The 13,572-nt window shown below is 42.2% G+C and overlaps 1 protein-coding gene across 4 annotated transcripts in view; it reads left to right on the plus strand.

Annotated features, from left to right (window-relative positions):
* Positions 1-13,572, plus strand: part of LOC142572316 (tetratricopeptide repeat protein 37) — a 69,951-nt gene that overhangs the window by 55,532 nt on the left and 847 nt on the right. For all 4 annotated transcript variants that reach the window (XM_075681322.1, XM_075681323.1, XM_075681325.1 and 1 more), the window contains exons 34-39: positions 70-260; positions 1,281-1,439; positions 1,657-1,736; positions 7,852-7,915; positions 9,781-9,914; positions 12,649-12,775. In XM_075681322.1, coding sequence (XP_075537437.1) covers positions 70-260; positions 1,281-1,439; positions 1,657-1,736; positions 7,852-7,915; positions 9,781-9,914; positions 12,649-12,775 — 755 coding nt within the window. The remainder of the gene's footprint in view (positions 1-69; positions 261-1,280; positions 1,440-1,656; positions 1,737-7,851; positions 7,916-9,780; positions 9,915-12,648; positions 12,776-13,572) is intronic.

Raw genomic sequence — 13,572 nt, forward strand, 5'->3', positions numbered from 1 at the left:
TTTCATAATAGCAATGTCTGCTAAGACGTCATGTCTGTTAGAAGAAAGCCTTCTTCCACTGCTTTTCAGACTCTCACTCGGGCTGGGTGCTTCTTGGACTTGCCATAAGCGAATGCCGAGTTGTGGCTGACAAAGCTCTACAGCATGATCGCTTTCTACTTGGTGCCGACGCTTCATGGAAACTTTGGTCCAACCTGGTTCAAGTGCAGTATGCCTGCAACCACCATCGATGGCAAAAAGTGTCAGAGCTGGTGCTTCTAGTAAGTAGTGTAGAACCTTTAAAATTCATTTGGCACTCGAACAACAGTTGTGGTAGGACGAAGGCACTGCAAGAAATAACCTTACTGACCAATGTCGCAAAGGATACGATTCTACAAGTACAGCCAGCAGACTGGAAACAGGGTGAAAGGAAGAATGAGTTCCATGGACAAAAATGAAGCCTCTTTATGTTTCCCACCTACTGGCTATACTCATGGAATCATAAATCAACTAGCACAGCTTCAAGTTCTTAGTATATGATGTTCTGGGGTCCACATTTGTCATTATTCGTTGTCAGTATGAGGGACCTCTGACAGCTTTGTACTTTGAGCATGCTGCAGTATCAAATAATTACTGTACAAGTGAGATCTGATAAAAACACAGAAATAAATGTGACACAAGAGAACAAATAAATGTGCAATAGCATACAACAAATTGAGTGACTAGTCTCAACGCTCATGTCTGCAGCGATGAAATACTAAAGATTATTGCACACACCCAAACAGTCTACATGCCTGTGCAAGATGTTGGTGGTACCCTGTGGCAAAACAAAAATGCTTATATTCAAATGTTGCACAAGCAAGAGAACCAAAGAGATTCCAAGACATTGCATTGTTTATTGCGACATTGGTCAGTGATCCATTGCATTACCTACTTTTACTATAACATTTATCTCACAAAGTGGCTTTCTATTTTGCGCTTCAAAACAGCATGACAAACTCTGATTGACCATTCTTCATGGATGCATGAACTCTGTTATTCAATTGTATGTAATGTATGAGCAAACTGTCTGAGCCTTTGCTGTGTCAGTGCAGTTTTCTCATGTCTCTTAAAGAATGATTCAGGGAGAATCTGGAACATCTGAACAAAACCCTTGAAAGGAAATGAACACTTCAGCATGAAATTTAGATTTAGTTAAAATGTGCTATTTGTTAGGGGGTGTTCATTTGCATCTCACTATATAATGTGAAGAAAGCGGCTTTCACCAAGAGTTACTCGCTCTTCTTTTTCTTTCTGTTTAGGTTCTCTGGGGATTTGCAGGCAGCCCATTTGTGTCCAAGTCACTGAATGTGCTGCAGGCAATTTCAGAATTGCTGACAAAATTGACACGTCTGGAGAAGGCCTCTCTGAGTTCTGTTCAAAGTGTAGTTGAGTCCGAGGACATAGCTACTGGATGGCAGGTCAGTGCCTCATATGTTTGCTTGAACATATGCACTAGTTGTTTTGGTGACAACTATCTCGGTTTATTAAAACTGGCATGTTTGATTCACAGTTGGATTTTATGACACTTGCGAACAGATACTTTAGGGTGTCATTGTCATAGATATAATGTGCTGTGTTCTGGTGCTTGCTTATGAGTTTGCTTAACAAATGCCTATGGAAATGTGAACATTGCAGATGCTCTCGAAGCTGCAGCAGAGAACTGCAGACTTCAGTGGGGCTATTGAGTCACTTGAAAGGGCAAAGAAGTATGACAGGTAAGAGAAGATGATTATTGTAATTGTTTAGTTTTTTTCTCAAGTTACACTCAGTAGCTTTGCTCTAAGAAGGTATGCGTGCTTATCTACAGTGGGATGCTTGCTTGCTAAAAACCTATACACTAATCTTTTTACTGGCACTACTTTGTCACTGTTCAAAGGATTGAATGTGTACATGTGATTGACTTTATGCATCTGTTATGTTTTTGTAAAGTAAAGCCTCTGTATAACAAAGTCTGTAAAATCGGCACTTTACTTTGTTATATCAAAATTTAACTACATTGAAGTTGTACCTCACATTAAAGGAAGCACAGTCGCCAATCGACTTTTTCTAACATGGAAGGGGCCACAAAAAATGTTCGAATTTATGAGTATTCTTGAGTTTTTGGGCAGTCAAAAAAAAAAACTAATTTTAATGAAAATAAAAATGGTTCTTTGTATTTGAGAGTTGGCGACTAATGTCGTAGTTTGATGCTGTGTCAATCATTATATACTTACAGTGCATCATGTCATTTGTGCATCATGTTCAAAAGTTCCAGCAAGATTCAGTACGACATCCAAAAGTTTAGTCGCCGTTATGCATTGGTTCTGTGGAGTAGGTGGTGGTGGCCTTGAGTTAAGTCTGATTGAGACCTGACACGGCATCCAAAATTTTGGTTGCTGTTATGTATTTATTCCACAGAACACCTGTAAATTGCTTCTTTCGAGTGCGTAGCAATGCTGCGGTTAAATAATCGGGCAGCTCTGAAAAACTGGTTGGTTACTTATATCCAAAACCTGTTTCAGGCACAAGGTGCTTGACTAAAGCGCTTTATATTAGGTGTGTGAAAATATCAAATTTTCAATCACCTAGGCAGGGCCTTTGGCCCTCCCCACCAACTCGCAGGACATGCAATAGTTATTTCCTCCTCCTCCTCAATTTCAAAGCAAATTTGAATAGTCAAAACCAAGTGTGAATTGAATATATTTTTTGAATGTGAATATTATTGATTTTGCAAAAATGCCAATTTTTCACCAACCATAGGTATGAAGAGAAAAAAAGTGTTTATTGCACAGGAAATAACGTACTGAAAAGTTATGCTTTGTGGTAAAAGAAATTATTAGTGCAATACTTTTGCTTGATGGTATCGTAACAACAGTAATTTAACCCCTTGAGCGTTTTGGACGAGCTCAGCTCGTCAAGGGCAACAGTCGACTTCCGTTAATTCGATCCTGACAGGACCGACTATACTGGTGAAATTATTCGGCAGGTCGAATTAAACTAAACGAAAGAAAAAGCCGAAACATGCCATTAATTTACTTGGCAGTATGTGCCTTTAATGTTAGCTTCGCCGCAATACAGTCGTGAAAATGCGGTAAAGCATACCAAACGGGGAAAGGGCCACTGTTATGGAGCATAGTACGTGTCCTTAATTTACACGTGCCAACTTCGATCACAGTACGAGCACCGAGACGCCTGCTAAATTAACTGGCAAGCCTTCAGAATTTTAGATAGACCTCCACTCTTTTGTTGACTTTAAACGTGCCCTTTACTTTCCCAGCTTTTTTCATCTTACCACCTTACTTTTTGCTAGCTTTCCCAAAACACAGATTCTTTTTCTTCGCATCTCGGCGCACGGCGCGTGCTCGCGCTTATAATTAAGGAACGCGTACTAAGCCCCATTAACGGTCTCCTATACGAGACACGCGCGGCGGGAGAAACGAGGGCTCAAATTGCCACAGCAACGCCAGAGACAGCTCTGAATGTTTGACAGTATGCTTATTAGGCGCCTAGGTGTTCGTACTGTAACTGTATACGGCGCGTGCGCGTCTGTATAATTAAGAAACGCGTACTGTGTCCCGTGAAAGTGACCCCTGTGCTTTCTTAATATGCTTCTCCGCAATAAATTGCGTATGCTTCACCGCACTACACGGCTGTCTTGCGGCGGAGCTGACCAACTTTGATTTATTCCGCAAAGGTCAATTTTGAGATAGAAATAACGGAAGTTTGGGCCCATAGAAGCTTATAGGCGCCGGCCGCGATATCTGGTCGGGATCGAATTAACATGAAAATTGGAATATCCGGAGTCCAATTAATGGAAGTGTACTCTAATTCCGTTTCAAAGCGATTTGGACAAGCTCAGCATGTCCACTTAGTCTTACAGCGAACCTGTTAGCCTCAAGTTGGTCGCGAATTTTTGTGGCCTGCTCAAACAAAAAGCGGCAGCTGGAAAAAGGTTTTGTGTTCGAGTTTCAGCATAACAGAATGATGTTTTCTCGTATATTTGAATTACAATGCGGTGCTACCATTTCTGTAGGTTGTGTGTAAGTTGTACTTTACGAATTTTCTGACACACATTACTTTGAGAATTTCAATTATTTCAATAATGCTCTTGCGCCAGGTGGAGGGCCCGAAAACAAATGGCAGCTGGAAGGCTTTGTGTTTGAGCTTCTGCGTAACAAGATTATCTTTTCTTGTATACTTGAATTACAGTCCGACAATATTATGTCAGCAGATTGTAAGTCATACTTTATGAATTTTTTTAGGCATTTTACTTTGTTAAATTTAATTAATTCAGTAACGCTTTTGCACTAGGCGGAGGGCCTACAAAAATGAGAATGTATGCTTTGCCAATGGTGCCGCCACCAAGCTGCCGCGGCCGCTCAGACAGACATCGAATGGCAGCTGGAAAAGGGCTTTGTCTATTAGTTTCCGTGTAACAGATTTATGTTTTCTCATATATTCGAATAACAATACAAAGCTCTCATGTCTGCAGCTTGTGTGTAAGTCGTAATTTATCCATTTTCTGATGCAATTTACTTTTAAAGATTAGTTTAGTTCAATTAGGCACTTGCACTTGGTGGATGGCCTAGAAGGATGAGGATGTATGCTGCACTTTCGCACGCATGCATGCATGTGCGACATACACCGCTTGTGCTGGTGGTGATTGCGTTACGTCTTCTAACGACAATTGGGGGGGCAGTACTTGTCCAACGTCTGCAACCAGCTTCGCTGTACATCCACTTTCACAGAATGGTATGGAGGTGAATTTTTTTCCCTTCTACTGCATAGATAGCTGCAGTGCCAACTTTTGAAATTCCAGGTTACTTTGCCCTTTTTTGTTTTAAAACATAGATATCTGCAATTTCTTCTGTGCCTTGAAGGCCGTGTTGATTCAGTCTTCGGGTTCTACAACATGGATTTCAGCCATTTCGTCAGCGCTGGTGCGGCAAGTTTATTGCGGTCTTTGTTTTCTACTACATGATGGCAGCACATTGTCATTGCTTAAAGACCGCATATTCGGAATTATGCCCTTCTTGCACCTTTTGGTTGATTTGGAATGATAGTGTCTGCCATGAAAAAGTTTTTTCAGTGAAGAACTTTGCAGAAGAGTTGATCTTGAAACAGGGAAAAATAAAGCATTTTTCCTTGTTTATAACTGTACCATATGTGGCAATGACAAGCACATATGTATAGCATAGTGAAAATGTAAAATGAGGTTTTCACGCTTAAAACATGAAGCAAGTTGGTTGAAAATGCTTTAGAAGGGTTTTCGATGGAGTCAAGCTTTAAAATAAGTAATCAAAAATGAAAAAGCAAAATAAGGTGTCTTCTGGTCAATATAGTAAAACACTTCAGGGGCTCATGTTGTCATGAAGTAAGGATAGCTGCTCGACATGTTTAGGGAGCAACCACACCCTCCTGTTTGTCGCAGTTCATTCATACACCAAAAAGTGCTACTCAGTAGGCACACTAGTGGCTGCTATCAGCCGGAAGCCGAGCCAACAATGGGCACCATGCTTGCACAACCACTCACATGGATCTTCTTTCTGGCACAAAATTTCACGATGCACATATATTTCAACCTGTGCCTGTGGAAGTGAAAATTGATGCTGGTTAATGAGCTTATCAAAGTCTTTCCACAGTGCTGATGTGGAAGGAGCCTCTTCAGAAGCTTTCATTGTTTAGGACATACCTGGGTTTCTTGGTGTTGAAATTTTCTTTGCTGCTTCTAAAGCCAGGTATTTAGTGCAGTTTGTCATTGAAACACCCTGTTGGTACTCAACTACTTGAGAACGAGGGTCTGAAAACACTGCCAAGCCACTTGGTTAATTTGTAGTTTGTAAACTGTGTTTTTAAGCACTTAGCCAGATTAGTAGCAGACAGAGGTTTCCACCTGGCGGCTGGTGTTGTCAACATGCATAAAGAGACAGCACAGTGTGGGTACTTGTGCTAATAGTGTCGGTTAGCCATAAGCACCCCATAAACAGTGCCCCTTGCTACTTTTGATATGCTTCACTGCAAGAAAAATACGCTTCACCGCAATACATGTACGCTTCGCCGCATGACATGGCTGTACTGCGGCGAAGCTGACTTGAAAACCTGACAGCAGCAATTTTTGAGGTTCAAATATTTCGAATAGTAAAATTGTCTTTAGAATCGAATACTAACATATTCGAATCGAATATTCTAAGCTTAGAATATTCGCACACCACATTATATTTGTGGTCTGTTAATGTTCCAATTGATTTTGCCGGGAGTCTGTCCCTTTCTTCACGGCATCAAGGATAGCTTCTTTCAACTTCAAGATCATGAAGGGTGATCCCTGTGGCATCCTCAAACAAGTAGCGACATTCTTTTTCTTCTCACCAATTGAGATCGCTTACAAGATACTAGTCTCCTTGGGTGATAGGGCCTTGCGTTTAGTACCGCTACTCATGCCTTGGGAGACATTAGCCATAACAAATGCACCATATTGGGTGCTGACACAAGTCGAAACGTGTTGTTGAACTCGTTGGTTTAGCAGGGCTGCAAATTGTGCTGAAGAACACAAGGGACATGCAAGAAGACTGCTCCTTGTGATCATATTGGTCTCCTTGCTTGTCCCTGTAGTACACTCTAGTCCCTCGTGCTCTCTGGCACTGTTTGTAGTTTAAAATGCAGTGATGCACTGATACAATGCGCTGATACGTATGCCTCCTAGTGCGTCTGCTCGATGCCACAGTCATCAGACAAATGGCCTCCAAGATTGGGCAGCGTGCACTGTCAGGTCTTGGGAGGCCATAGTCGGCTATTCAATGAACCGCTTCGCCGGATGCTTATTACTATGTGGCCCACAATTTGTGAGTTAATCCTGTGATTTAACCATTTGACCATTGGCACCTGTAGTAGTTTCCATTTATTGTCTTGGTCATCATTCTCGGCAGCAGTGAAATTTCATTATATTGAAATTGCAAATAAACCGACTTTGCTGCATAGAGGTTAAATATGCAGTGTGTTTGGAAAGTCATGGTGCACTTTTAACCGGTCACAGAAAAGCAACAAAACAAGATATAAATGTGAGATCTTCACCAAATAAAAGGAAAACTCCAAGTTTCTGTAGTGTGATGTGCAAGGGTTCGCGCACACAGGTGATGACGCAGCGCCATGAATGCGCAGCAGCAGATCAGCCCATGCCCACACCAGTCGAGATGTGGATGGTGCAGAGGAAAGTTCAGTGTGTTCTGTGGGTTGCTAACAAATGGAGGCCACATCGTATGAAACTTGGAGAGTTTTCCTTTTCTTTGGTGAAGATTTCACATTTCTATTTTGTTTCGTTGATTTCCTGTGACTGGTCAAAATTGCACCGTGACTTTACGTACACACTGTATGTGTTCTATGGGCATGAAGTTATGAAAAGTTAGACACTTCATTACGTAGAAAATTTAATTATGGTATTGAAGTTCATTATACCGAGGCCTAATTCTACAAATTTGGCCGTCTCTCACTATATGAACTTGCTCATTCTTCAACTAATCTTTTGCATTTTTTTGTACTCCATCTGAAGAAGTAGTTTTTAAAAAATATATATATAATTTACAATTGGCCATGTGCAGTTATGTTGCTCTTAATAGTAATGGCAGTGAGGAAGACTGACTGATCTCCTATTAAAGTCATAGAGTGAATTTGTTTCGTTAGTTACTTGATGTAATGCCCCTGTAATTTTTATGGCTTTCACACCTTATGTAGGTAAAGTTGGGTGGTGCTCTGGGAACGAGCTTAAAGCAACTTGGTCCCTGGCAGTGTCGAGAATAACTAATAACTACAGTACAGTGTGTTACAGCCTGCTGCTTCCTTTTTCGTGTTGCCTCTCAGCATGAAAGGGAAGATCCTGGAGATAGAACTGTGCCAAGCCTGGCTGGCCTTACGTTCTGCAAAGGTACGTTTTATAGCATAGCTCATGGTAGAGATTTAGAATAGTAAACTGTTGGGCTAGTTGGTTTGACATGATTTTTGCAAAGGGGAGCGCAGAAGCGTTGCAGAAAAAGGAGGCATGGACGGGAAAGACGCTCACTTGAAACAAAGTATATTTTCAGAGACAAACCACCAGGAACATTATTGTGCATGCGCTGCCATCAAGAATTGTGAAAGAAAGTAAAATTTTTTTTTATATGTGACAATCGCCTAACAATGGGGCATGCATCACTACATCAATAATGATAGCTAGTGTAGGTGATGGCAACAAACGGCACCTGCAAGTGGCCTGACAGAAATCATTCCAAAAGAACTTTTGGGGGGAGGGAGACAAAGGAGAAGGGCGTAGAAAACAGAGGAGGAGCGTAGAAATGGTGAGGAACGTAAATTCCTTATCCATCAGATGCACTGACAGTGCACTGATACAAAGGTTAGCATGAGTGTGAATCTGACCAGCTTCGAGGATTTCCCTTTCGAGTCTGCCTTTAGATCGCTTATAATCACGGTTTTATTGAAAAGGCGTTTACAGCCACAATTTCTGCAGTGTGCAGGAGGGTGCACAGAGTTGCTCAGGGATTTTAAAGATGAAGAACGTTCTCTTAGCCTGTCATTTTGACAGCGCCCTGTCTGCCCAATGTAAGCTTTCACACAGTCGAGTAGTATCTTATATACCACGGCGGCACAGGAGGCGAGGGGTTTTGTGTATTTCTTTTCATAGGTCTTGTTCTTCTTATTGCCGTTTGCAAGGGCGCACAACCTAGAAACCTTGGGAAGAGCTGTGAAGACGAGGTCAACACCATGTTTTTGCCTGATCCTTTTTAGATTGTGTGAAATCGTGTGGACGTATGGCATCACGACAAACTTATTTGTCCTCTGGCGTGGCATAGCAGTGGGTGGAGCCTGGAGCTTCTTTAAAGTAGTTCAACCCACTGAAACTAGCACACTCGAAGGGAATCCCAAGGCTTTCAGACGAGACAAGTTTAGGTCAAAAAGGTCGAAACTATGACCAAAGCTGTGTGCACAAGACTTGGTCAGGAATGACTTGAGGCATGACGAAGCTATACCCTGTTTTACCACTTTGGTGTGAGAGGACTCAAAAGATAGAATGGCCTTCTTAGAATGTGGAAAATATTCCCAACAAAGGTGTTTGTCACAGTTCAAATAGAGTGCCAAGTCTAAAAACTGGAGTGTGCCATTTTCAGGAAGTCCATTGTGAAAGATAACGAGAGTGAGCATTGTTTGAAACAAAGCAACACTCGTTCAGCTACTGCAGTGCTAAAGTTATGTGGAACAGATAAGAAGACAAGAAAATCATCCACACATCTATGAACATTAAGAACAATGTCCTGGTTCAATTCCTGTGAAGCATTCCAGTAGCTTATCCTTGCAAAAATCATTGAACTAGCTTGTGCACTAACACTCTCGTTAACATACTTCAGCAAAGCAGCAATTGCACCAGAGTTACTGCTTTAGTATTGCAAACAATCATCCGCATCAAAAGAGCTTGTTGCTGGGAAAGCTGGTGCAGTTTACTGTAAATATACTGATCATCACTGTATGGGACTAGACATTTTTAATGTTATTGCTTTAATGTCTAAGCCTGTCATACTGCATGTTGGTAAAAGCAACTGTTTGAAGCCTCTCTCCATTTTTCATGCGCTTTCTGCAACCAACAATGTATCTTATACACATGCATTTGAAGTATTGAATAACAATATGAGCTTAGAATGCATTACAAGATGTTATGCTGAAGCAGAACATTGTGTAGTGACCAAGTTTACTTGTAATCTGTGTTTGACGACTTAACTTTTCAAATGCGATATGTTGCAGACTGACTCACACCAACATGAAGAGATGCTAAAGGCTGCCCTAGGACATCTGAACACAGCACTGAGAATGAATCCCAGGTGCAAAGCAGGCCACATGATTCTTGGTGTTTGGGCACTGGAGAACGACAATTCTAGGCAAGTATTAGGTGCTCATATGAACAAAAATTTGAGAGAAACCTATTGCTTCATGCGGTGCTGCATTTTTGTAGGTGGCATGTGATGTTTATGTGTACTTGCAGCAAAAAAAGCAAAGAAATTGGAAGCATTAACAGCTCCTCATGGTTATCATCTAGCCCATGCTCTATGAGCGGTGAGGCAGCAACAAGCCAAATAATAGCACTTCTGAGCATGAAATACCAGTTTCTGTTGGGAAAACAGTAGTAGTACTTAGAAGCTAGGTGTTGTGCAGGAGAGCAATGGGGAGTGGGGATTCTTTACTTCAAAGGCAACATTCATGCTGTTTCAGTAGCGGAGCAGCAAGGTTAAGGTTGTGTGTAAAGTGCCACATGACTAAAACCTTTTCAAGCTAGGGACTGCCAGGACCAGCCATTCTTGTCATGCGAGAGCGCAATACCTTTTATCTTGTCTATGCTTTCAATGAAGAAAAAGGAAAGCGTAAGCAATGTCACGCGGGTCGAATGACTTCCTCCATGCTTCACTGTTATCAATTATTCTTGGTGCAGTGAAGTGTGCCAGATCGACCACTCTATCATTGTAACTCTGTATCTCCTCTGTTGCTGGAATGCACAGGTGCTTGCAAGAGTACTTTTAGGGCACTGGAAAGTGCTAAATTTACTGAGATAGCAGTTATGAGCTTTACTCTTCTAGATGTTTCGATGTCCGCCAGAGTTGTCAGTGTCCGTTGCAGAAATCGCCAAGTGGTTTGCAGAAATTTTATAAGTAAATAATTAAAAAGCCATTGTGCCCCACAAGGATTTGAATCCTGGACTTGCAGATTACCAGACAAAGATTTAACTTTGCAGTCGCTTTCCTGATACTACACTGAAGAACACTGTGCCTGGAGAGCACGGTTGCGTTGCCAGCTGCTATGATTGGTGCATGAGGTAATGAGAGGTAAAGCTGTCGGCGTTTGTTAGCACCCAATGAAAGTATCATAGACTCAGCTCGACCGTTACTTTCCACTCTGCTCAGTTCAGTGTTTGCACACAGTCGCTCAGCAGGAGGGCTAGTGTGCGTGTGCCTTAACTTCTCGCGCTCACCGATGTCTTTGCACCTTGAGAAGATCATGCGAACTCCAACGCTCCGTGTGACGGCCGTGCATGCAGTCATTACTCTGGCAGCACTGTGGCAGCGACAGCACTAGTGCACCTGGAGTGTCCATAGAATTGCTGTCACAATAAAAGTCATTTCTCCCAACTTCTCCACCACCAAGGAGCACCTCCTTCACAAACAAAGATGACATGGGCTAGAGTCATTAGTGACTGAAAGTTTTATTTTTCCTGAAAGGAGGTTGGCTCTCATGCATCTGCGAATGTTTACTTTGATACTGAGCAAAACAAGGCAAGGTTTACTCGCATAATATTCTACTAGCTGTCTCTTGACTTTGCATTATCGGCAAAACTGTAGTAGTAGTAGTAGTAGCGGTAGCAGAAAACTTTGTGTTATTTGGTAATGAAGTCCCAGAGGGTAGAGCCCTCAGTCCAGAGCCCCATTTGCTGCTGCTATCCGACTGGCCCGACTCTTTCTTTCCTTTTTTCTAAGTCTTGTCACCATTACACGTTATGGGCGAAATTGCAACTAGTCTTTTTATTACCAATGGAAACTGGTACAAGGTTCACTAGTGTGCCAATGTGTGCCTGTTTTTGGTAGGAGGCATAGCTTTGCCAAGGTCCGTCACATTCTGTTCTAGCCTTTTTTTGATGGCTCTGTGTGCACATCTAGTTCACTTAGTAAGAGTTCTCTATAGCTCATGACAAACCTGTTTTACTTTTTTGTTTAAAGTCATTCAAGCCCACTTCATAATTGTGACTCACTTGGTGCAAAGTCGGCTTCTGTATCACTTTGTTTTGCTGAAAATGCTCCTTACTGAAAAAAAAATTTGAAAAATTTGAGCGCAGCTGTGTACATGTTTTCATTTCGCAATATATTGGCTGGCGCAGACAGTCTGTCTCCTGCGGCATGTTGCGAATGGACAGTAAGCTAAAACCAGGATAAATGAGAATGCAGATTGCAATGGCAGAAGCAGCCACATATTTGTAGCTAATTTTAGGTAAGCAAACATGAGAGGCATACTGCTCAACATAACTTTTAGGGCGCAGTTCTAGGCGCTCGTTCCTGTGGCAAGCGCCGGCGTCATCCCTTAGCATCCTCGCAACCGAGCTGATGAACACAGGAAAAGGATGAAAGAGCGAATGTGAAGCACGGATGAAAGATGGCGATAGTGAAGAGAGCGTAAGGAGGAAGGTGGCGGTGAAGGAGCATGCAGCGGGAACCACGAGGCAGAAAGCAGAGAAGGAGGGTATGGCAATAAAGGTGCAAGAAAAGCTTAGTGCCGCACACGATGGGCATTGCGGTGACGATGACCATGAGATGGTGCCAGAGTGGTGCGCATCGTTTGTATCAAAGCAAAGCGCTGCATATGAAGCGGTCTGTCTGCGGCAGCTGCTATGAGTCGCGCCCACACGTCACGATTAGCGAGGCAGTTGCACCACTTTTCACACCGTTCGCAACATACCGCTGGGACAGACTGTCTGCGCTAGCCAGTATATTGTGAAATGAAACCATGAACACAGCTGCACTCAAATTTTGCATTATGGAGTATTGTAATCGTAGGTGAATTTTTTCTTTCATTATGTCATAATATGGTAAAGTGCAGGCTTGAAGGCAATTGTGAATTAAATGCCTGCAGGCTGGCCAAGAAGAGCCTTGAGCGAGTGACAAGATTTCATGATGGTGGAATCTCCTGGATTCAGTCTGCCACAGTGAAACTGCTGTTTTTGCACTACTTGGAAAAGAAGGATGCTGAAGCACTGAAGGTATAAATTACATAAGGCACTATACATGAGTTTTTCTCGAAGTGAGGGTGCAGAGGAAACATATTGTGCGTTTACCGCATGGTGTGTTACCATAAGTAAATCATGCACATCTAATTTATGCAATCTTTTCTTCCCATTGGAAGAGGACAGTAAGCTAAAACCAGGATAAATGAGAATGCAGATTTCAGTGCACAATGGAAAACAATGTTGTGAAAAAAACTTCTCTGTAACATATTAGCCATAGCTGTGGCCATCAGGATGAGAGTGGCATGCAGTGGCAAGATAATTAGTTGATAATTAATAGTTTAAAATAACTACTTTAGGGTGCGTATTGCATTTGCAGCAAATACCAATTTCTATGTAAAGGGATGTTAAAGGGACACTAAAGGCAAATGCAAAGTCTACATGGACTATTTAAATACCATTCCAAAAACCTTGCAACACTTGTTTCATGCCAAGAAAAGACTTTTGTGTCTGAAGGGCCCAAATACCTTTTTGTAAAGTCAAATCTCCCGCCACCTAACCGAGGGAGTGGCGACGTTGCATACGCCATCACCACCCTTTGCTGCCGTCGGTGAGTAAAAGGGTGCCCAACAGATGGTGGTATCGAGCCAAGACAGCGGTGGATTCACCACTACGGCTGCTTTTTGGTCAAGTGGCGTACATCATCTGACGTACGTCAACTGAGTGCTTACGTCATCGGGCAAGTACTTGGATGTTCCAGGGGAGTCTCTAATCATGTCCTGCATTTACCTCAATTTCTCGGTTATTAAGCCTCTGTTCGTGATAATATTGAA

Source organism: Dermacentor variabilis, chromosome 2 (genome assembly GCF_050947875.1).
Source record: "Dermacentor variabilis isolate Ectoservices chromosome 2, ASM5094787v1, whole genome shotgun sequence".
Lineage (NCBI taxonomy): Eukaryota > Metazoa > Arthropoda > Arachnida > Ixodida > Ixodidae > Dermacentor > Dermacentor variabilis.